The following is a 23969-nucleotide window of genomic DNA, read 5'->3' as shown; positions in this document are numbered from 1 at the left end:
GTCGCTAACCAAAAACGGGGCCGAGACGCGAAAGGCAAACGAACGTTTCGCGCAAAAAGAAGGAACGCACTGGACGCCACGCGAAACGACGACTATATTACGTTAGGTCATCTCGAAAGTTTCCGGCAGTTTCGAACAGTTCGATTTAAAATGATTCTACTCCTGCGGAAGTGGATTTTTTTGAAAAATATTTTCCATATCGTAAATTGATTACACGTTTTTCCAGAGCATTAATTTCGCGAACGTAATCTTTTCGCGACTGAATGTTTCTTGGGCTGTGTGAAAAAAAAATCGTATTTATTTAGAATAGAATTTTCGATGATAGAAATACGATTTTTTCTAATATTAAATGTATACTTAATCTATTTAGTATTGACTGAGCGATTTTAATATATCGCAGTGTAATTAGGCTATCGATTGAACGGAAAAATTAAACATCAATTGGAATTATTTTAAGACTCGCCTGTTACTCTTTCGCGTGACTAAATATGGTCTTTAAAGTATACTGAATAAAAAAAAATCAGCTAGTCACTATTTTAAACAAAGGAAGTGTGAGATACAATCTGTCCAACCATATTTGTATAGTACATACTTGAAATATTTATACGTTAAAATCAGATACAGCAAAAACGGCGGAAACTTTCAGGATGACTTAATAATTCAGCGAACTCGAGGACTCGACATCTCAACATGTCGACTGAGCGATAATTATAATACACCTTAAAACTTACAGGATACGATTCTACTACGACCATTCTACGATGACGTCTCGTCGTATCGAGTTCCCTAACATCACCAATGCTTTCATATTGGATCATCAGCGATGCTCCGATCCATCGTCGAATTTTTCTCCAATTATCGAATCGTTCATTTTCAATCTCTGCTTATCTTTGATCGTCGAATTTTCCTAGGATTGCCGACGATTCGATCCTTGATCCTTCGATCGTCAAATTTTCCCGCTATCTTTTGCAAAGTTTCCATCTTCGATCGTAAGATTTTTCCAAGACTATCGACTCGTCGATCTTTCGATCGTCGAATCACCTGAAGACTATCGGAATCTTTGATAGTCGAATATTTTCCTAAGATCAGCGAAGGCCCGATTTTTAATCATCATCGACGCTTTTGATCGTCCCGATTGTCGGAACAAACGCACAGAATCGGCCGTATATAGCTTCGATCTCCCCGTATCCGTCCGATCTCGGTGATTCAGTGCGCGTGATTTCGATTCGGTATCGCGAGCAAACGACGGTCCAAGAGCAGCCGAGCACACCTGGTAATTACTTTTAGAAACGGGCCTTGAATCCACGGCAAACGGGGCGCAAAAATTGCCACGGTACCGAGGGTGAGGGGCCTGGAAAATCGAGGCTCGTCAGTCCGGTGTAGGCCAGTGCGTTCAAATTGGAAACGATTAAAGTTAATTGCACCCACTATCAGATGCTCGTTACGACTGTCGCGCTTATCTGCTCCGGCTAAAGGACGTCGGTGAAATTGCGGTGTAAAAGGGGAAGGGGTATTCGCCGATTGCCGCACAAGGGCGTCTACTTTCTCCATGGAAATTTACGGGCTGCGGACACTTCCGGGATGCATACTCTCGGAGAAAACATTAGCCGGGGATCTGCCGGAAAGCTAAACCGAGATACGCTAAGTTTAAGAACATTTGCTCCAATATAATACGAGGTGATACTGAAAAGAAATCGGAAAAGTTGTCGCAAAAGTTTTATTAACGAACCAATTCAGTTTTGGCTTTGGTTCTATTCGGAATAGTTCACCGCTGCATTGATATGCCGATCCCAACAGTTCTGTCACGTCTCGAATGATTTTTGGAAATTATTTTTTACAGTCGCGTCAAGCACCTGTTGCCACTTCTTCCGTATTTTATCGCACACTGTCGAAACGTTGTCGCTGAAGCTTCGATTTCATTTTAGGGGAAAGAGGGAAGTCCCGAGGGGCTAAATCTGGAGAATACGGAGGATACGGAATGACCGTCGTGTCGTTATCCGTTAAACATTTTCGTGTTTCGTAAGACCGCAATCGCGGAAAAACAAAAACTGGCTGCTGCGTGACGGCAACGCTCCTGCGCACACGGCTTACGCAACACGAAAATTTTTAACGAGCAGCAACACGATGGTCATTCCGCATTCCGGTATTAGCGCAGGAACAGACCGCTTCGAAAGGAACCGAAGCCAAAATTGGGCCGTTAGTTCGTTAATAAAACTTTTATGAAACCAGTCCGGTCTCTTTTTGATAGTATCTCGTACTCCACCGACTATAAATATTTGAATACTCCGTGACGTTAACTTAAATCGAATGCTCTTCGCTCTTTTTATTTTTTAATCGTTTTATTCTAAATTTGTTAAGTTACTCGCACCGTATGTGCTTTATAATGCGAGATATTAAATAAAATAAGCTTTTGTTAAAGTTCTGCGATAGTGGTAGAGAATATGTGTGTCTACCAATAGAACCCAATATTTATGGATGGCAGTGTAGAATATTTGTTTGTTGTTACTCGCGATAGAGGCAAACGAAGAGCTACGAATAAACTGGAAGATTAACCCTTTGCTCTCGAATGTCCCCTCTGAAGGGACCGTCGTTAAACTAGCAAACAACTCGGATGCTCCCTCTAATGGGACACAAAGAGATTACTGGTGATTACTTAGCGCTAAATTAACGCAAATCACGAATTTTTAAAAAATATATGTTTCCTCGAAATCTCGTCGTCGCATTGTACGAAAAAATAAATTAGGAAATGAAAAATATGCCGAGGGCAGAGGGTTAGAAAATAATAACACAAACGAGGGATGCGTTGCAAGCGTTCCGGCCGCAGCTCGCGTCTCGAACTTTCGAGAACGCGGCCACAGCGCGTGAGTTTCGAACCACGAAGACGGTCGCCTGTAACGCGCCGTGGGACGTTTGCGCAATAAAGTTCGCCGTGTTAAGATACCGGAGGCAGAGACGCGTAAAAGCGGTCGGTTCGCAGCGTCGATTTACACGCGTCGCGGGCGCAGCCTTGCGAGGCGCCGCGGCGTCGACCTTGTCGAACAGAGACGCTCGGAATTGTTCGAGACGATCGTAAAAATCTCACTGACGGCCAACGAAATTTCGAAGTTGCTTTCGTCTTTTCTCTTACGAGTCTCGAGTGCTTTAGCGATAAGATTCGTCTCTTGTTCTCGCTCGCTGGTTGCGGTGGAACCATATTTAGCAGAACGGATCCGGGGAGAAAGCAATTAATCGAGTAATCTTGATAATAGACATTCGCTAGCTATTTCTTCTTCTTATGATTAATTTAATTCATTTGGTTCGTTTATTTACGGGTAATAATCCTTTGATATCGAATGCAAACACAAGGAAATAAACGGAATAAAATTACATACAGCAAGTACTTGAAATTAATTGCATAATTACTCGTGGAATGACCATAATTCCTATCACCTTGTCAATAATATTATAACATTAGTTCAATTTTGCAATAAAATGGTCGATAACCGATTCGATGTTGTTTCACAGCGGACAATGGGCGAAAGTTTATCGATGCAGATCTCGGGCGACCGGTATCCTCTATGCTGCAAAGTACTCGTCGAGAAACCGATTCAACGCGGATTGCAGCGCCGAGCTGAGACACGAGATCGCTTTGCTGTCGCTCTGCTCGCAATCGCATCGCGTCATTCGACTTCACGATGTCTACGAAACGCCCAAAGAAATTATCCTCGTAATGGAATAGTGAGTATCTTTCTAGGGAACGTATAAAGGTTCTACAGGAGAAGAACACGATGAGTGGAACTTCTTGTATCGTTTTAAGATTCCCAACAACTATAGAAGCATAAATAGTTGGCTATTTATAACAGGCGAAATTCATCGAACTTTGAACTTTCCAGCGCCCCTGGTGGCGATCTACAGACGCTCATCGACGGCGATTTGGTGCCCCTCGAAGGTGACGTGGTACACTTTGTGAGGCAGCTAGTAGAAGGACTCGCCTACCTCCACCAGAGAAATATCGCCCATTTGGACATCAAGGTAAGTTCGACCCATAAAAGGTCGAAGCGAACTTGTCACGCTTCTCGTATATCCGGATCCCGGAATCGACTTCGCTCGGCGTCGCGTCACCCAATAGTTCCGACGATTTCCTCTTCTCAAAGCCTAAACCGTACTCGAGTTTTCTCAAAGTTCAGCGTGAGCGTAGCATCGCGGAAGAATTCATAGAATTCGACCGTCGCTCCGCGATCTTGCAAAGTGGAAACACTGCCCGGAATAAAAGCATTCCGAGAACTAGAGACAAGTTTAGAATGTCGGTACGGTGGATGAATCACGATTTATTTATATAATAGTAACGAACGTGGTATTAAAAATTAATTCTAGACAAGGTTGCTCGACATCTAACAAACAGACTTTGTCAGTACGGTAGAAGCTGGATTATCCGAGGTGACGCGGTCCGATAATTGTCGAAAACTTGAACAACAAGGAAACGTTTATTAGTGTACATAAATCGTGTAACAAAGTTATAGAAAATATTGAATAACGTAACATAGTGCATATTTACTATATCTAAACCTAAATAAATATGTAGGTTTAACTGATTGTTTGATCGTTTGAGAGTTTGATCATGCCGCAGTCACGCTATCATATTCTTCGTGCTAAAATTTCGGACAAAATAATGTTATAATAAAGTTTGAAGCTGGTACGGAACTCCGGTTAAAAAGGACTCTTTTATATTACCTGATAAATTCCTTTCATGTCGGGGAATAATTAAAATAATCTCAACATCGTCTTAAACTTGCAGCAGATTTACATTAATAAAACGTTTCATTGAAATTTTGTACTGGTTCAGAGATTTCAAGATATTCGAACTTACGTTGCCTCGATTCAGCGATTAACTCGGCTGATCCGAAGCTTACGATGGATAGTTCGAAAGAATATTTCTACAGACAAGTAACTAAGAGTCGAATAAATAAATCAGTCCCGACCTACACTACTTAACTTGAACGAGCCTTTAAGATCAGCAACAGAACACTTTTAATTAACAGAAAACCCATTTAACCATCGACGACGCGTTTCTATTCGCGAAGCTAGTAGAAAGGCAGCTTCTTAATTGCGGTCGATCGCGTTCCGATGGAAGCAAGCCGATTCCGCTATAAACGGCCGGTAAACAAATTGGAATTGCCTTTTACGTGGTATCCGGACAAAGGAGAGATACACGGAGCGCGCGACTCGGCCGCACTCGGGCCCTCATGGAGCGTCGAGACGCGCTGAAAAAAGTCACTGGAACTTGCACACGGCTTGGAAACGAAAGCCCGATGCGGCCCTGTGTTCCAGCTCGTTGCCGGCCAATTTATTGCGTCCTTTCGATACTCGGGCGCCTTTTATTTCAGCAATCGCGGAAACGTAAACGCCTTTTAGGCGGCGAGCTCCTCAGGGGAAAAAAGACTTTGCGCGAGAACGCGCCGCGTGTCGTCGAATAAAGCCTGTGTCCTGTATTTTCAGCTTGTCGCTCGAACCACACCGAGGCGATCGTCTCTCTTAACGGGCAATAACAGCCAGTCTGGCGAACTCCGCTTCCTCGATTTTTACGCGAACCTACAACGCTCGTAAAATATCGCGCCGACGTAATTAAGAGTTGCATGTGGCATTCGCGAAAACTCGTCGGTTCGCGTTTCGGTACAAACTGCTCTCGAGTTTTTACGGCTCCCTTACGACCCGTAACTAGCGATGAGATACCGATCACTGTTAACGATGTCCGATCGATTCGATATCGAAGCACTCGATGCGAAGTGCTTGATACGAAATTTTTGGTACTCGGTACCGATTATTAAGGATATTGGCTTTTCTTCGATTGACGCTAAATCGATACCGTACTTGATACATCACGATATTCTCTTTACTTTATACTATACTTTAGCAGCGTACAGAATGATATTCGACGTCGACAAGGGATAGGACGTTTAACATTAAACAGAGTCTCTCCCTCTCTCTCTCTGTTAAGGTGGGATTTCGTATAAGTGGCAGACTCGAGTGTTTGGATACATTAATGTGCAGAAATGTCTGGACACTTTCAAATTGCAGTAGGATCTGGTATAATGTGGTGGTCGTATAATACGATTGCAGAATATCTTTAAAAGATTCTATATACGGGTATGTGACGCGCCAGAGCATATTATTGCTTTAAACATACAAGAGCAGTATTTGTAATTCATTTGCTGCGCTTGCCTTTTGTGCTTTGTGTATAGACTTGATGTATGCGTTTCTTGAATTGACTAAAAAATCACAGTCATGCATTTCGACGACGAGGACGACTTTACGTATTGCGCCAGCTATTTTTGGGCAAAATTGGTTCTGTTCATTTTTAGAAAATAATCTATTGCTAGTTTCTATGTCGCGGGTAATTACAATATATGCGGTTGCTACTGTAACGTTTGACGAATTGGACAAGTTTCTATGTAAGTTTCATTTCTGTAGTCGCATCAACGACCGCAGTCTATTTATAAGAATAAAAGCGACTGCAACGAGTGTTTGGGCGGAAGAAGAGGAATTTCAGAGTTACGGTAAAGCACGACTCGATTTCACGGGGTCACCCGAGTCTCTTCTTCTTCGCCACGGATAAAAAAAGACTCTTTCTTGTTATCCTCGCGAGAAATTCGCGAAAGGTCGACGAGCCTTTGCCACGGAACAACATCCTCGACCAAGGCGCCTGCCCGCGCGTTTTACGTGCGCCGCGAGTGGATGCGAGCGCGTGCCGACTTTTATCGACAACGTAAATCTCGTTGAGAATCCTTTATCAAGGATCTGCAAACTTATTTACATTTATTCAGCTATCCGAGCCGAATTCACGACCTGTATTGATATACGCTTTGTGTTACGCTACAAGTACATAAATTCGCTCACGAAAGTATTTGAACATTCATAGAAAATCTCTATGAATATATTATACATACAAAAACACCTTGCACTGGCTCCCTAATGAAACAAAACTATAATCGGCATATTGTTAGAGTTTGAATCACTAAATCTCAAAATGTACGTGGAAATTACAAGATGTTCGAGATCTCGAACAGTCAATTATTCGCTGTATTAATAGGCCACAATATTTAACGAGACCATCTTTGGTGTTCGTTGCATGTTTAATACCAATATTTATTCTGCATATTAATTTTTTACTAAGTATACATTTGCAGTAAATGTCCTGCAATTCGTGTATATTATTGAAGTACGTGGTATCTCGCTTCGACTTTATTTTCCTTAAAAGATGAAATTGTTTCAGTTCGTTAAAACTAACGACGAGATTAGGCAAAAACGTTGGCATGCACGTGAAAGTAAGATTAAATTGTTAACACACTGTCCATTCATCGTTCGAGGCACGCAATAACCAAGACTATATACGACTATGTTAACAGCTCTGTGGAATTAATCGAAAAGGACATCGGTTACAGCGAACGCGTTAGTCCAAGCAACAGCGAGTCTTCTCCGCGAGTCTATTCCTTGCCAGTCTATTTTGGCAATTGGTTACGATCTCCACACTCTTGAGTTTAATCCGCCGTGAAAGAAACGCGGCAATGAACAACCTTGGCCAGTGCAAATTCTCGAGCGCGTTGGAGATCGCGCGCTATCCCCGATCGCTGATCCACGGTTCACGATTCGCGGGCTGCTACGAACCGAGAGGATCGTTGCGTGCGTCGTGTACGATACTCGCATTATTCCAACGCTCCATAAATGTTCGACCGCCGTATTTGGATATATGTAGTGGGGCGCGTATCAAAGGGAGAGGACAGGCGAGGGACGTACGATGCATTGCCGTGTTGGCGACCGTACGTGCAAACCAGCTGCGCCTCTTTGTATCCACTGCCGAATCGATGCAATTACATTGTCTCCCGGTGCAAAATGCACCCCAGGCGATACGCTGTCTCGCCTCGCCTCGCTATGGTCTTTGAAACCGGCTGTCTGACTGGCGAAAGTCATAATTTCCATTATTTTCTCTTATACAATTCTCAATTTTCATTATAAGCTTTCCACATACAAGTTTAAATCCTTAATTAAATAAAAGACAATGCTACGTGAACGCAACGTTTAGCTCGCAATTCTTTTCGAGGAATTTACTGTACCGAATTCTATTCTTTAACGTTGTCGTTTCGGAAAGGAGTGTTCCAGGGATTCGCTGAATATTTCTTCCGGCGTCGTTTCCTCCATGTTAAAAAATTGATTAGTAGCAGAAAAATCGAGATAGATAGATACCACGAGTAGATGGAAAAATAAAAGAGGAATACAGCGGATGCTGCTGCGTCGCGTCTTGTAGAAAGCGTTCGAACTTCTTCGTTCGATCTCGTCCTTACTTTCACCGATCGAAAACGTTGCCACGGGAAAGGCTTCAGAGTCGACCGACCGATCTATCGAAAATTCAATGTCCAAGCAAGGTTTTCGCCAGTTAAAAACGCAGCTATCGCATCGATACAATTCCCAGGAGGAAAAACAGAACGCGGCGAGACCCCACGCTCTTCGCGGTAGAGCGACCACGCCCAGACTTCGTCGGTGAATCACACCCGGTTCCTATCTCGCTGGACGCTCGATACCTATGTCTGACCGCCATAACTGGAGCAACTGTTGATAACTCGCGAAATTCCCGTGAAAGAGAAAGGAAGGAATCGCGCGTTACGTTAGCGGACAGCTGTAAAGCGACGCGCAGCTCCTCCACCTCTTGTTTGTTTAGAGAGATAGCCGTCGCCTGTAGAATGACCATATCGTAGGTTAATTTCTAAATGTTTCTCTTTACAATTTCAATATCGCGAATGTGCGCGTTTATGTATTACTAAAGTCACATCGGATAACAGACAGCACATATAAAAGTCCATGATCTACTCATTCGTGAACTACGTACTATAATTCTGCATTTTCTGGAACATTTATTTTATTATGCGTTCGTAGAAGATCAATTTTTCTTCGTGAAAGATTAAAGCATATTTCAAGGCGATTAATACAGCGTTTCGTGGCTTGCTCTCCTGCTCAAGTCAAAGTGACTCGATTAACTGAAAACCGGCGTAAAAATTCGAAAGGATGATTCAAGTCGCTTGAATTGATCGAAAGACTGTGAGACTTCGCTGTTAAGTCTCGATTAGAAGAGGCAAATGGGATGATCGATCCTCGAGAGATACCGCGACGAAAAACGAAGCTCGCACGTTCCCAGCGTGAAGGAACAATCGCATTCTGGTTAACAAGATAGTCGGAGCTCGATGAATCACTATCTCTGTTCGTAGATACGAGGCAGCTAACCTGTTCACCGTAACTGGAGCACCTCTGGGTGTCTCGCGACATTTGCCAGAACAGAGGAGGAGAGGAAACTTAATCAAACGCCTCGGCGACTCGTTTCGACCACGCATAAAAGGGAAACCCTGGATGTTTAATAAGGCCGCTCCGTTTCTATACTAACTCGATTAAAATCGTGCAACGTGGAACAAAATTAACAGTTCACCGTCGTGTAAATACCTTCTTATCGAGGCAAACACATCGAGGAGAGAAGAGATTTTCGATATGTTACACGAGGGTCCGGCCCACGCCGAAAGTTGTTTGGTCAGCGTAGCGAGAGTCGATCTTGTGAGAGATTCGATCGCGTAGGATTCAGCTACGTCCGTTCGAAACGCGTTCGATTCGATTCCTTCGAGACTGCTTGCCCGAAATAAGAGAGAAAGAGAGAGAAAGAGAGAGAAAGAGAAGAGAGAGAGAAAGAGAGAGAGAGAAAGATGCGAACCAGAAACATATGTATTCGAGAACACGATTAAATTTGTCATGATTGATCTCATTTCTTATAAGTCATGAAGCTTAAACAATATCATCGATCATTAAGGAGAGCCTGTAGAAGACGACTCTCTTTTTATTGCTGTATTTCAATATAGAGGACAAGATAAGCACATTTATGTAAATTTAAGCAGACTGGAATAATCCTTAAGAGTTACAGTGTCGTCTGAAATCTTACGGCGCTGTTAGACAATCAATAACATTGTCAATATTTCAAGGCTCTTGACGACGAAAATGCAGCTTGTCGATAAATATCGACGATATTTTATTGACAATGTATATCGATCCTTTTAGTTGAAAACCTTGAAATATCGACAACATATACCGATATTCCGAGCACACCCTGAAACGCGTAATTATTCGTTCATTATTTTTCAATAACTCTTACAAGCAATTTCTGTCAATTTTCACCCGTGTTTGCATAAATTTAAAATTCCGATCGATCAGTCGTTTTCCTGTTAATCTCGATCCAGCAATCTAGAATAGAGATGTACGTAATACGCAGCATACAGCGAAAAATATATTAATGATAATGAAATTTTAAATACTTTCGTTCGACGCACGTAACATATCCATAAAAATTTCCCTGTGTTAAGTAACGCTTTCGCGAGCCACCGTATGTCCCTCTTTAAAGTCGTTCGCTGAATTGCGCATCTAGCGGACCGAGGAATTATTTTTACGTCTTTTGTCATTATTTATTAGCCGCGTGCCGGGACTATCGAGAGATACTTTGAATATTCAGATTCGCCCACGTCGTCACATCTTCCAAGGACCTGGACGTTAAAGCCAGGAAGATTCTACGAGAGGAATAAGCGGTGTCCCCGTGCGAGAGAGCCGCTTACGTAACCGGCGTGTATTTCGTAGATCGGAGATCGTTAAGCGGCGATTCGAGAGCGCGGGATCGAGCAACAGGCGTGGGTCTAGCGTAACGATCGCGATTCTAACGTGTGTACTTGTTAGGCTGGGAAATCGCAACGGGTGACGTGTATAAGGAAACGCGAAGAACCGGCCGTTGGGAAATCTAGGCTTCGCGAGACGGCGCTCGATCGAATATAGGTTGCATTCTTATGCGACTCTCGTCGTGCAAATAAAGCGCGTAAGCGTCCTCTCGTTTGAGAAAAATCGCGTTCGCGTTACAGTCGACGGTTACGCAGCAGAGATCGCAGCCTCGATCGCAGCGAGCTTGTTCAACGAGAAACTTAATATTCCATTCTGTTGGCTGTGCGCGCACGAATTTATCGTAACAGCATCTACCGTGTTTATGTAAATGATCGCGATGTACTCCTCGATGAAGCGCGAATCACGAACCACGCTGTTCGTACTAGCGCGCGGCCCTTTTCTCCCATTCTCTCGTCTCAGTTTCCATCCCGGCTTTTCTAACTTTACGTCGACGGCAGGCGTGAACTCTGCTGCGCTCGAGAGGAATGCATTCACGATGGAGCGCCTAACTGATACAATAACCATCCGTGTCGTATACATGTACGTTATTTTTTATTGTCATTGACAATAAGATATGCGGAAAGATAAGCATAAAAGATTTCCTGCAATTGACGCTAATCTGAATAATTTTTTACGTTGTAGATGTTTCCTTATTAGCCTGTAACGAGAAATATTCGTTGATGAATTGCTTGTTCGTGTTGTACAAATGAGATTCTATCGATGTTGAACCATCGTATCTGGTGAACGATACAGTAAATCTAAAACACTCGTAATTTACGTGGAATGATCGCGCTTGTTACGAACGATCTAAAAAAGGTTGTACAAAATTCTTTTCACGCGATAGCCACTCCGAAAGCGTCGTTTAACGACGTGCTCGACGATCCTCGAACAGCTTCGACATTGTGACGGTAGAGAAATACAAGATATCCCGCTGAGCAAGCGACGCGACGCGTAAAAGGAACGACGACATCCGACGCGACGCGATTAACTCGCGTTAGTAGTTGGTGATGTTGTTTAAGGTAGCCTCGTTTGCATGGACCGAAGTCTCCCAAGATCTTTTATCGATCGCGTAGATCATCGAGGATTCGCGAAGCGCACGACGTTGAAGAACGTGAACGGGCATAGCTGATTTTTTTCCATCGCATCGAGTACGAGATTCACGGAATAAGATAATTGTGAATCACCGTAAAGTGGAATCGATCTACCGGCGCAGTATGGGCAGAATGTTTATCGGAAGATTTTTATACAGGGTGTTTTTCCAGGCAAACTTTGTTAATGTATTCTCCGAGTATGAATAAGAACGAAAATTTATTCAGGGCGAACTGCGAAGAACGATCTACGGGCGAAGATACAAAATATTACAAGAAGTTTTATCGTGAACGTTTTGTCAAAAAATTGTAACAAAATTATAACGATAGTAACAAGATCTTGTGATTACTGTGCCATAGGATAAGATAGATTTACAATCGATGTAATTGCTAGACTGATGTTGATGCAAATGCATGTTTTTATAGAAGATCGATAGCTAAACTTCGAATATATATAAATTGTAATCGGGGAAATAAATTTTCTATTTAGATTTTTATCTAGATTCCATTACAGAGATGGAATTTATTATCCTACCAGGTGGGAATTTTGATTTTATATCGGAAGAGCAAGCATCGTTCTCTTCCTATTATTTAACTTGCTATTTAACCACTTAACAAATCTGTTTCTTTCCTATTTTTACCTATAGAATATCCTGACTAGGTTTAGTTACAAAAAGATTGGAAAACGAAATAGACTCAAGAAACTTCTAGAAACGAATATTTAATTACAGATTTCGATTAATATGGAAATTAACTCATCGAAATGACGTAAGACATTTGAATTTTCCCGACGAAGATTACTCGAACAATGCTTGAACCCGTTTTTATAATCGAATCCATCTGAATATTAACGAACTCATTTTTCGTTCATTGCCAGAGTTAAAAATATATCGCTCGGTCGCATATGCGTTGTTTACGCATTACTTACGCTCGAAATTCAATTAAAGCGAAGAAAAAGCGACGACTCGTTCGGGCTGAATTAACGAGTCAATTAACGGCGGCTAATTGGTACCGAAAAAACGAACGAGCTAATAAGAAACGACTCACCGGTCGATGCTTTATGTTTCAGCCGCAAAATTTGGTAATGATGGGCAGCTTTCCGGAATGCGAGGTGAAGCTCTGCGACTTCGAGATCTCGAGAGTGATATTAGAGGGGACGGAGGTCCGAGAAATCCTCGGCACACCGGATTACGTGGGTAAGCAACAGTTTTTCGCCAGACGACTTCATTTTGTAGTTTTATCGCGCGCAATCTCATGGCATGCCAATAAGAACAGCTCGAACGAAATCCAACCGACAAACGAGATGTGATTTCCATCCGAAGGAACGAGCCAGCTGGTTTCGTCAGTTCCTCCGAATTTTCGTTCCCTTGGAAAATATATAGGGTGTTTCAAAAATTTGAAGTACGTCTAAAAGCACGTAATAGAAAGAAAAAAATATAAAACAAGCTTATTATTTCTACAGATCCGTCAAATCTCTTATATCAATCACGAGCGTGAGTACTCGTTTGACATTTTGGCACCTCCTCGATAATCGTTTATAGTCGCGACGACAGATGTATCTTTCAGTAAAAATCGATAACGATTTAATCATCTTTGTTTGTTGCTTGTTTTAAAGAGTTTTACATCGAACCCCGCCTGAAATCTTTGAAACATCCTGTAAATATCTGCGTTATCGCTACACGGATGATGTATCGAGCGCATTATTTTGTAACGCGAGTTTACCGCGATCAAACAGGTAAACAGGTGTGTCGGCACTTTGCTCGAGTTGCCAGTTAATTGCCAGCAATTAATAATCTTGCCGCGTTAATCGACGATCTTTGGTCCGAGCGAGATCGCGGACATAATCGATATTAACTGACACGTTAAGTTTCCTTGCGCGATCGCGTTGTCCAACTTGTCATCGTTGATGATTCTTGCCTCTTGAATCAATGATTCTTGCCTCTTGAATCAATGATTCTTGCCTCGCGATTAGCAAATACGTGGCACGTTCTTCTGCTCACTTTTATTCTCAATGTCTAAAAACTCGTCACCGCGTTGCCCATCGACATTGGGATTTCCAGGCGAAAGCAAAGGGGAACAGTCATCGAAATTCTATTAAATCGAGTTTCGTCGCATGGATCGTTGCCAACTATTAAAATGCGCACGCATTCTTCGTGCGGTCGTTAATTTCGAGTCGGACGAACGATGACTCGTTCTCTTTGTTCAGGACGCGTTTCGCTCGAATAGAATGATATGCCGCGTAACAGCAGAACGGCATATAAAGCTTATTCAATGAAAAGAGCTCGGTCGTAGGCCGCATAGTTAACTATATAATTGACGCGCGCCATTATCCTCGTTGATCGTATCGATTCGTCGAATAACAGAGCTAGCGCGTATCGTTGAATATCTTAATCGCGCTTAACACTCGAAATGAAGGAGCACAGTCATCGTGATCGTGTCCCGATGCTCTTTATTCGGTTTATTCGCAAGAAAACTCGTCGTACTCGATCACCTCGCGAATTTTATTAACCTTTCATGCCTCGGTAACTTATCCGCTAATAATTAAACTACGGACGTTCACGCGTGTTAAATATGTAAAAAGCATTTGACATTTATGCACATGGAGTATCGGACTAGCGGCTAACTATACACGATGAGAGAAAGAGATTATTTTATTTTTATCTTTGTCGGCCTACTTAACGCCAAGGTAAAAATTGTAATGGGATCTTTAGTGAGGATCGATGAATGGAGAAGTTATAATAGGAATACCGTCCAACTATAAAGAAAGACAGAACAATTACAAGGAAGCGAAGAATCTCGACTTTCTACTCGTGTAACGAATTTCGATCTCGTAATTCGATATTTTTAACGGCGAAGCACGACAGAATTTGTATACCGTGTACGTCACTGTCGTTTAAAGAGTAAATTAAAATTCAATTATGCCTTCGACACCCACGAGGTTCGATCAATTTTCGTTTGCGAATAAAAATATGACGTTCATAGATGATATCACGAATTCGAACGAGGCCATTCAACCAAATAACATTCGCTTAACGTTCCACGATTTCTCTCAATTTCAGCTCCTGAGATTCTGCACTACGAGCCGATCACGTTAGCCGCCGATATGTGGTACGTAAACGATAGAGAACGCGGTCGAGAAATTTTCTGAAAAAAACGACCTACAGACGAATCCATGAAAAATAGTAATCTTGGTCTTTTTTCCCAGAAAGTTTCCCAATTATGTAATTCTTCGATCATGTACGAATAACGTTATTCGATTGAAGGTCCGTGGGTGTGACGACTTACGTTCTTTTAACCGGATTTTCTCCATTCGGCGGTGAAACCGATCAAGAAACGTTTCAAAACATCTCTCTAGGCGAAGTAGATTTTCCCGAGGAATTGTTCGGCGACATCTCGGCGCAGGCGAAAGATTTCGTCGCGAAGCTTTTGGTGCTGGACCCGAGGTGAGTTACAAAACGTAAAAACGATGGAAAAGATGGCTAAGAGGGCAATACAAAGGCGAGAAACGTCGTTCTGATCCTTCGATCTACAGGCGTACGCGATTTCTTGCTTCAAGCCTTGATCAAATATTTAAAGTCACCCTGTTTATTGAAATATTAACAATTATTCAATTATCAACAGTACTTATTGTTAGTTGCGTTCCTACTCGAGAAAGAAATACGTAGATATTAAGATAAAACCACTGTCTTATATTTTAGCGCACGAATGACCGCGAAACAATGCCTGCGTCACGATTGGCTACGCGGCGCGCCTACGCAGGCGTCGCCACATCTCCGAAGATACCTGTCGAAGTCGAGAGAAGTGCTTCTGGAGCGAGTTGTCAGTCGCGAGAATCTGCGAAGAGCGGCGCTTTTGAGCCAGGCGAGCAGTCAGGCGAATCTATCGAGCGATGTTCAGGACTCGAATCATTCCGATCAGAGCTTGCAAGACTGTTTGCTAAGTCAAAGCGAGATGTGCCTGAGTCATCGTCTCACGGGAAGCCGATCTAGTCTCGAGGGTAGCGAAGATTTCCCAAGTCCAGCCGATTCTCGAACGAGTCTCAACTCTTCCAGAACGAATCTTAGCTGCACCAGCCAGAGTTGCTTGCTGAACAAAGAACAGACCCAGGGATTGCTCAGTCGAGCGCAAAGTCGGTCACAGGCGAACTTAAATCACGGTCTTAGTCGAGGACTTTTGTCCAGAATACGAAGCCTAAATCGAATCCAGTCACAGGCGTGTTTGCTCAATGAAAACTCTTCCGCAACCTCGGCTTCTTTACAACCGCGAATGACGATAAATCCTGTGATGAACAAGTCGCGGGAGAAACTGTACGGGCTGAGATCGTTGTCCAAGTCTCAAGGAGTTTTGGACATCTACAGAAGCCTCGAGTGTCTCAGACGGAGAAGGAAGAGCTACCAACGAGCCAAAACAGAGGATGTGGTACCCATCTTCAAACGATTAGGTGCTGAAATCGATACGTCCAACGTATCGGACACGTCGATCGAAACCACGTGCGACACCGGAGAACACCGATCCTACGATGATGTTTCCAGTTTAACGGAGACGAAAAAACATTTGGATGGAGAGAGCAAAGAATGTTCGCGGAAGACCGCGACAGAGTCGGAAGTCATGCAGCAAGTTAACAATCGATCGAGAAAAACCGAGCTGCAAGAAGAAGTCGCGAAAGATCTGCAAGCATCGAGGGAACAAGCTTTCGAGTCTGAGGAGAATTTCGATTCGTTGAAGTCGATCGAATCGGATACGTTAACCGAAGATTCGGACGAAACACCGGTGAATCGCGATAACGTGTCGAATCTGGTGGCCAGAAAACGACCCTGTCAACGACAACATTCCGACGTTTCGAGTCACTCCAACAATTCCGGCACGTCGGACGACAAAGAGGACCGATCGACCGAGTCCGAAAATGAGGAGCCAAAGTACACCGTGGCGCAGCTCGTATCGGCGTTTAACAAGCACCAGGAAGTCGCCTCGAGGTCGAGTTTGGAAGCGATAATGACCGAGAAAAGAGTGAACGAAGTCACTTTTCCTACCGGCACAAAAGCTTTGAGGTTATTCATTCCGGATATCAACATCAGCGAAAGCAAGATCGTTAGACGGAAAACGAGTTACAAGCCGAGGAAGAATTGGGAGGAGTTGAGGAAGAAAAGCGAGAAAGACGAGGGAATATTGAAGAACTTGGTCGATTCAGGTAACGAGGACGAAAACGAGGATAACGACGTTGCTTGTGATTCTAAAAACGATAGGAAACCGGATAGCAAAACTGTGGAGGATCGAAAGGATAAAGAGCAGGTTGAATCGTCTTCCGAACAGTGGTCGAGTCCATCGTCGATTGGTCTCAACGAAGACTGTATCTTCGAAGAAGCTACGGTGCAAGACAATGTCGATACAACAATAGACGAAAAATACAAGCAATGCGTGAAGGGAGCCAGGTCGATCACGATGGAACCATCGAGCGACAAAACTCAGAGGACGATTGCCAATTCTCGTCAGAAAGAAAGGCTACCAAATTATATTTACCCAGAAGTCGCGTACCATATCAAAGACGATTCTCAGGACTCGACTAGAAAAGCAACTTCCGTATCTGTGAACGGTAAAACGAATTCGAAGGTGCAAAAATCGGAACGAACGAAACCGCTGTATAATACAGAGTGCGCGAACGTGAATTTGAAAGACATCTTGCAACGGGTAGACAGCTTTCAGAATAACCCGAGGGAGAACTTGGAAAATTTGAGAAAAAGGACGTCCATCGCGAAGGTAATCTTGAACGACAATCAAGATAAAAACGAGGGAGAAAATAGATCGAGTACTCGAGCTCGAAGCGAGCCACCTTTGAATTTGAGTGGCAAGGAGGAGGATCATAAGATGAAATTGGTTGTACCGCCGTCTTTCGCGAGATCCTCGTCTTTGTCCAGCGAAAGCAGTTGCCCTACTCCTTCTAGCGTGCACTCGGATGCGAACACTTCTTGGGAAGACGTTCAACGTGGTACAGCGGGATCTAACGCGTCCTTGGAGAAAGAAGATCCCAGCAAAATCCAGAGAAGGCACGAGATTCAGAGAACTTCGAGCGAGGGAAGGAACAAGCAATGCGTAGATGACAAAAGGCTTTGGGGTAGAGTTTGTACGGGTTCTTACAGCAGAGCAATGGAGAAGTTTAGCAAAAACAATGACGCGAACAAGAAACCTATTAACCAGTTAAATGGATCGCAACAAAATGGAAAGATTAGGAGGAAAAGCAGCCCTGCCATGCCCCAATACATCAACCCGTAGAAATACGCTTCCCTTCCACGAAGACTGATTATAGAACTTGGCCTTGCTCGATATTACGGTGACTCAAGCCGGAAGATCGAACAGCTGAACATTTCTTTTCGCGAACTCTTTGACCGAGTTCGTTTGACAGAAACGAGACAATCGATTTAACGATCTTCGAGCCTTGGCAAACCTTGGTGAAACAATACCGTAAGGCTTAACTAAGCAACGTAGCTACGTTGTTCATGTTCGAGTGGACCAAACCGGCGGATAAATAATCTACAAGCGTGTGTCATCAAATAGTCGAACGACAAACCTGTCATTAACATCCCATCTGGGCGCCGTGTGGTCAAACAAGGCGATCGAACGTGATTGATCGTCATAGCCTTATCCTTGACTTAATCTCCATATCGAGCGACCTTCGAGAACTACTTTTTTCGAAGTGCGTAGTATCGATGGACACGTGGGTACCAAGAAAACGAAGCAACTAATTTCGTCTGGAAATATGGTACCGATAAAAACGAGAAGAAAAGAAACATCGATAGTGTCTTGTAGCTTAACTCACGTTGCGAGGAACGTTGCGACAATATACGGCGTGCGAGAAACGCGAATCTTGCGTTCAAAGAAATTGCTCACTCACGAGAGATTATCTTTTTACGATACATCTTTGCCTCTACTAATTCTCTCTGTTGCCCATCGAAGCTTTAGATAGTAACAATCAGGATTCAATTGGTGCGCCGAAAATGATAACTCAATTATATCGTAGTAGCTAGCGTCTTCTTAAAGCCGGTCTAATAGTGTATTTCATTTAGATTCTAAACGATTCGTTCAATTTTGTATCGGAGATATCGCAATAAAGACTCCTTGCCGTTAAATGTCACGCGTTATTTGCCTTGGGAAGAAACGGAGCCAATCGTAGTCTCAGAAAGCTTTCACGAGAAAATCCAATTAATACCTCTCAATTCCTACGAATACCAGTTTGATCTTCACGAGAAGACCTCCAGCATCTTACGTCAATGTTTCACAAACGAAAAAGATTGGGAAACACTGTCGTACAGCCTTATATAGGCGACTTGTATAGGTAGGAAAAGAAATTTGAGGTAAGCAAAAATTTGGTAAAATTAAATCTTATTATAATATAAAAACAATTGGCATCGGCCACTGCGGCTCACATATTATCAGCAATAATATAATATCTTAATATACACAAAATAATCGCAGTTTTCAGTCATCAATGTTTATTCCCACCGACTCTTTCTAACTCTCTTCCTTTCTCCTCCGATATTCGTACTTTGTACATCCTGAGTCTTTGATTGTTCCGTATTTGGTTTCGGAGGTACAGGTGGTGGTGGGGGCATTATCACCGAAGGCCGTGTAATAGTTTGTTCCCACGTATGATCCGACGATGCACGAAACTAAAAATCAATTAAATTCCCACATATCACATATATCATTCCAAATCCTACACATTATAGCGATGCTCGTTTAAATTCTAAGAAAGTCGTTTCGTCTAAATTTAAATGATTCAGCCTCATCTATCAACCACAAGGAACGCTATTCGATCGATGATATGTTGTTATTTATATGATCGTAACGAAACAGGACTTACCTGAGAATTGTACTGACTACGAAAAGCAGCTTTCATGGCCGATAACCGATCGCTACCTGGTCCATGTCTTTCTAATTTTTTAACAACTTCGCTTATGTCCTTAGATCCTTGAGACGAGGAACCACAACTCTAAACAATAATTTGAACAAATTTGGAACATTATATTAGGATCTGAAAAAGGGAACTGGAGGAATTTTAACGAATAAATACCGAAGTTGAAGATGTTTCCGGTCTTCCCCTAAACCCAAGTCCGGCCCCTCCGACGTTCAAACTCTTCCCTTTCCCACCTTTGAACCTTGACTTGCGGAACCAAGCGCTTTGCATCGCTAAATCCATGAGACTCTTTGGTACTTCCTGATTTGCACCCTCCAAATTTCGAACTAGATGACCTGCGAATTCTTTGTCTTTTTCTGTTACAAGGGTATACGCTGTTCCTTTTTCACCCGCTCGACCAGTTCTACCTATCCTATGTGTATGAGTATCTATGTCTCGTGCGACGTCGTAATTAACAACGGTTCTGATATGTGGAATGTCCAAACCTCGAGCTACGGGAAAATTCAAAAGGAGTTTCAGGAAATCGTTACAAGTAAGATTAATCGTTCCAGCCGATTGAAGGCAAGAAGATAATTACCAGCAACGTCAGTAGCGACCAGTGTAGTAACTTCCTTCTTTTTAAAAGCCGTTATTACTTTGTTCCTTTCGATTTGGTCCATATCACCATGCAACAACATTACGTCAAATTCTTTCAACTTGAGATTGTTTGCAAGTTCCTCCGCATTGAGCTACGGTAATATAATGCCATACAGTTGCAAAAATTCACTATATATCATTTGTATCTATTGAGTAACTTGCGGATATTTATGCAATATAGATAATTTCATAGTTTCATGGACATAGTTAGATATACCTATTATAGCTCTTTCTCGCTGTACATTTTATACATTTTCACAGTTCTAAATTAAATTTGAATTAAAGTTTCTCACAAATGCATAAACATCAGCAGTTGGACTAGTTAACCGAGCACGGTCATAATCGCCAACCTTTTTAGTTACGAAAATCAACAGACTACCAGAGCTCAAGAATTCAACTAGATTCTGCAACAACCACGTCCATTTGCCAGTAGGATTATTATTGAACACTATCACGTGTTGCGTGACATCAGCATTCGCCTCACCGACGTCCCCTTGTACTATCCTAACCGGATCCGTCAGAACATCCCTCGCAAGCTTTTCTACCCTCTTTTTGAAAGTTGCGCTGAACAACAATGTTTGCCTGTCTGGCCTTACGTGGTTACATATTGAACGCACTTGTGGCTCTGGAATCAAACAGAGCGGTAACAAGCAAAATAAAAATATTATTAATAGGTCTTAAAGTTTCCCAACAACCGCGTCGACGACGCAACCGATCGACGAAGAAAACTTGTTTTTCTCCCCTGTTCCAAGATTATAAAATTATATTGCAAACGGTGCGCTTACCGAAACCCATATCGAACATTCTATCAGCTTCATCCAATACTAGAAATGTTACTCTGGTTAAATTCGTTGCTTTCATTTTAACTAAATCTATCATTCTACCCGGCGTTGCGACTACTATTTCCGCACCCCCTTCCAATGCTTTACTTTGCTCCCATTTGCTGCCACCGCCGTAACAACAGCACACTTGAATATTATACACTTTCCCGAACTTCCTTGCTTCTTGGTAAATCTACGAATACAACGAACCGAATAAACTTGCGCCTAAAACTATCCCTATATACATATTTTAGCTTGATTGGAGAGCGCTGTCGTTTTTGTTCTTTGGAAAGGAACGGATGGAATATCTAAATTGACATTACAATTAAAATATTCTTTCGGTGCTCCTATAGCATTGAATTGATGAAAAATTATACGATCACGAAACCTTCTACTTGTAACTTGTCAATTTTACTAATGTTATTAGTCGATGAGTTATTGTATAAGTGGGCCAAGATAATTTTTCCAACAACATTAACCATTTTTTAATGGTCTATGTTAACTATCTGAAGACCTCCAAATAAAATACTGACTACGAGCAAAATCTGACGACAGAACTTCCGATCAATTTAGTATATTAGCTTAGGCTACTTTAACGTAACAAGTACCTGTTGTGACAATTCTCTCGTAGGAGCAAGAATTAAACCGATGGGTCCGTCACCTGCCTTCAATTCTCTTTGATCCATTATGTGAACTAACATTGGCCAAATAAAAGCTGCTGTTTTACCGCTACCGGTTTTCGCTATACCTATTATATCCCTGCCGCTCAATGCGGCCGGAACTGCTTGAGCTTGGATAGGGGTAGGTTGAGTGTATTCGTTTTTTCTAATAGCCTTTATTAACGCATCATCGAAACCAAAATGACCGAAACTGGTAACCGGATTCGGCGGAGACGGACCAGATACCTTTATTCCCAAAGTTTTCTTCAGATCGTCGATTTGTTGTTTACTTAAATTAGCGATCTCATCGTGAACGTTATAAAAATTTTTCTCGAAAGATTCGTATTTTATCTCGCTATGATCAACAGGAGGTAAGGGATCGATATCTTTCTTTTTTGGAGGCGCGATCGGGTTCCCGTCTTCATCGTAATCGATCTCTTGGTCAGATTCCTCTTGTTGCAAACCCGCAGTTGGATTTTCTTCCATATACCTTGTCAATGGAATAACCCAATATTTCTTCATCTCTTTTTATCTTTTTTTTAACAAATACAGCAATGGCTAATTAACTGCAGTTACCAATATCTGACTATAGGAGCTAAATCCGAACTACAACTGCTAATACGCTAGGTCATAAGTTCTCAAAATATGGCTCGTGAACCACTGGTAGCTCATGAGCAGATTTTGGTTGAATCGCAAGTGGATCGCGAGAAGTTATTTTTTAAAGGTGGATCTCGACTCAATGTTATAATATCTGCTCACAATCGATAGCTTTGGCTCAATGAATCCGAACTACAGTTAAATAGACACTACTGCATCTTCTCTTCCCTCGCCAAAAAAATCAACAAAATCCTTACCTGTAGTAACTTTCCTCGTCGTCCTCGCCATCGATATCCGCTCTAAATCCCTTGGATTTTTCTTCTTTGCGCTCGTCCTCCGCCAGTTGTGCTTCATAATTGTTTCTTTTAACCTCTGCGTCTATACCAGCCATAAATGCATCTAGTGGATCTTCCTCGCTATCGCTATCTTCTTTCGAAGTTGATTTTTTCATCCAATCGTAAGTGGGAGATCCAGGTGCCGGAATATATTCCAAGGAAAATGGCGGAGGATCATCATCATCCTCAAAGTATCTAATTGTAGCATTTAACATTTAATGTTGTTGTTGCTTTTGCTCTCTTATGACTTCTTAAAGTGTATACTCACTCCTCCTCAGTTTTGCTACGCTTCTTTGGCATTCCCCAGCATGCAGATAAGGCATTTTCGGTGATAGAATTCATAGTGTGATAGCCTTGCTTGCTTAGAGTAGAATTTGGTGGAGGTGGTGGTACGTTAGAGCCACTTCTTTTTGTACCAGTCATTTGAAACCCCGCAAATCCAAAGCCTTTTGGCTTATTACCACCGCCACGGTGATAACTCATATTTATCTTGTTATTTCTACAATGTGAATATATTAACAGTTATTTACATATCCCAGAATCATTCCCATCCCGAAATAGCTGGGAACTCAAGCAAATCATGTATTTATAATTTTTTGCTTGCCCTACTGTTAGATACAATCGCTTTACAATATCAAGAGAATACATTGTTAATAGACTTTGGATCAAGACACAAACATACATGACAGAAAGTCAAATTCATGACCTGTTATTTTTTATTTATATTTATTCTAGTAGCAAGTATGCTAGACAAAACGCAAAAATCTATCGATTAGTATCAATACAGTATTATTGTAAAGCTATTCAAATTTGCTTTCTAACGCTATATATTTATTGTTTTCATTTCAACGGGAGGAAAGAGGTTAGAACACCTTTATAACCCACTAATATAACGGGAAACGTTGAAACACGTATTTTTTATTTGCAAACACTAAATAGTTGCACGATATTTTAGGACAATGAAACGGATCTACCTTACACGAATACTCTTCAAGAAATTACTTCACATCTAAGAAAATGCGACTCTAAATACCCCAATATCGAACGATAAAACAAGCACATACAGAGAGTGCTCACGCCTGCAGTCCCAGTTGTTCCACAGTACAGAGGCTCTACCATACGGCCAAATGCTGAAGATGATCCATGTTAGCATATACAAGAACCCATAAAATTAAGGATCTGTTTGCTTGTCGCACACTAGCATAGACAGGAAC

General features: G+C 42.2%; 2 protein-coding genes across 5 annotated transcripts in view; one reads left to right on the top strand and one right to left on the bottom strand.

Moving 5' to 3' along the window:
* LOC100745800 (probable serine/threonine-protein kinase MARK-A) overlaps nt 1-18919 on the top strand; it is a 21988-nt gene extending 3069 nt beyond the window's left edge. The window contains exons 1-7 of one of the 2 annotated variants that reach the window (XM_024371884.2): nt 3256-3376; nt 3505-3717; nt 3873-4011; nt 12868-12994; nt 14858-14906; nt 15062-15241; nt 15497-18919. In XM_024371884.2, coding sequence (XP_024227652.1) covers nt 3333-3376; nt 3505-3717; nt 3873-4011; nt 12868-12994; nt 14858-14906; nt 15062-15241; nt 15497-18065 — 3321 coding nt within the window. In that variant the 5' untranslated portion in view covers nt 3256-3332 and the 3' untranslated portion in view covers nt 18066-18919. Of the gene's footprint in view, nt 1-3255; nt 3377-3504; nt 3718-3872; nt 4012-12867; nt 12995-14857; nt 14907-15061; nt 15242-15496 lie in introns of those variants that run through there. The other variant, XM_003494352.4, reaches the window with a different exon arrangement.
* On the bottom strand, nt 18559-23852 carry LOC100745678 (ATP-dependent RNA helicase DDX42). Of its 3 annotated transcripts, none has more exons than XM_033324357.1 (10): nt 23833-23852; nt 23024-23254; nt 22678-22950; nt 21773-22313; nt 21129-21357; nt 20694-20968; nt 20285-20435; nt 19864-20198; nt 19654-19782; nt 18559-19459 (listed from the first exon to the last, which is right to left on the bottom strand). In XM_033324357.1, the coding sequence occupies exons 2-10, from the start codon at nt 23236-23238 to the stop codon at nt 19283-19285; spliced, it is 2325 nt and encodes a 774-aa protein (XP_033180248.1). In that variant the 5' UTR covers nt 23239-23254; nt 23833-23852; the 3' UTR covers nt 18559-19282. The 3 variants fall into 3 exon arrangements, with proteins under 3 accessions (XP_033180248.1, XP_003494399.1, XP_033180247.1); XM_003494351.4 differs by having other exon boundaries at nt 23735-23847; XM_033324356.1 differs by lacking the exon at nt 23833-23852 and adding an exon at nt 23730-23826.
* Between the last annotated feature and the right edge of the window lie 117 nt (nt 23853-23969).

Source organism: Bombus impatiens, unplaced genomic scaffold (genome assembly GCF_000188095.3).
Source record: "Bombus impatiens unplaced genomic scaffold, BIMP_2.2 scf_2222, whole genome shotgun sequence".
In the NCBI taxonomy this organism is placed as follows: domain Eukaryota; kingdom Metazoa; phylum Arthropoda; class Insecta; order Hymenoptera; family Apidae; genus Bombus; species Bombus impatiens.
Note: the sequence above shows the minus strand (reverse complement) of the source record. Positions and strands in the feature narration are given on the sequence as shown.

Excerpts from the sequence above, each read along its gene's own strand:
- LOC100745678 (XM_033324357.1), bottom strand. The coding sequence starts at position 23,238 with ATGAGTTATCACCGTGGCGGTGGTAATAAGCCAAAAGGCTTTGGATTT. Across the intron at positions 20,199-20,284 it reads GGTCGCTACTGACGTTGCTG|CTCGAGGTTTGGACATTCCA; the intron begins GTAATTATCTTC and ends ATTTTCCCGTAG. Across the intron at positions 19,460-19,653 it reads GTAGTCAGTACAATTCTCAG|TTTCGTGCATCGTCGGATCA; the intron begins GTAAGTCCTGTT and ends ATTGATTTTTAG.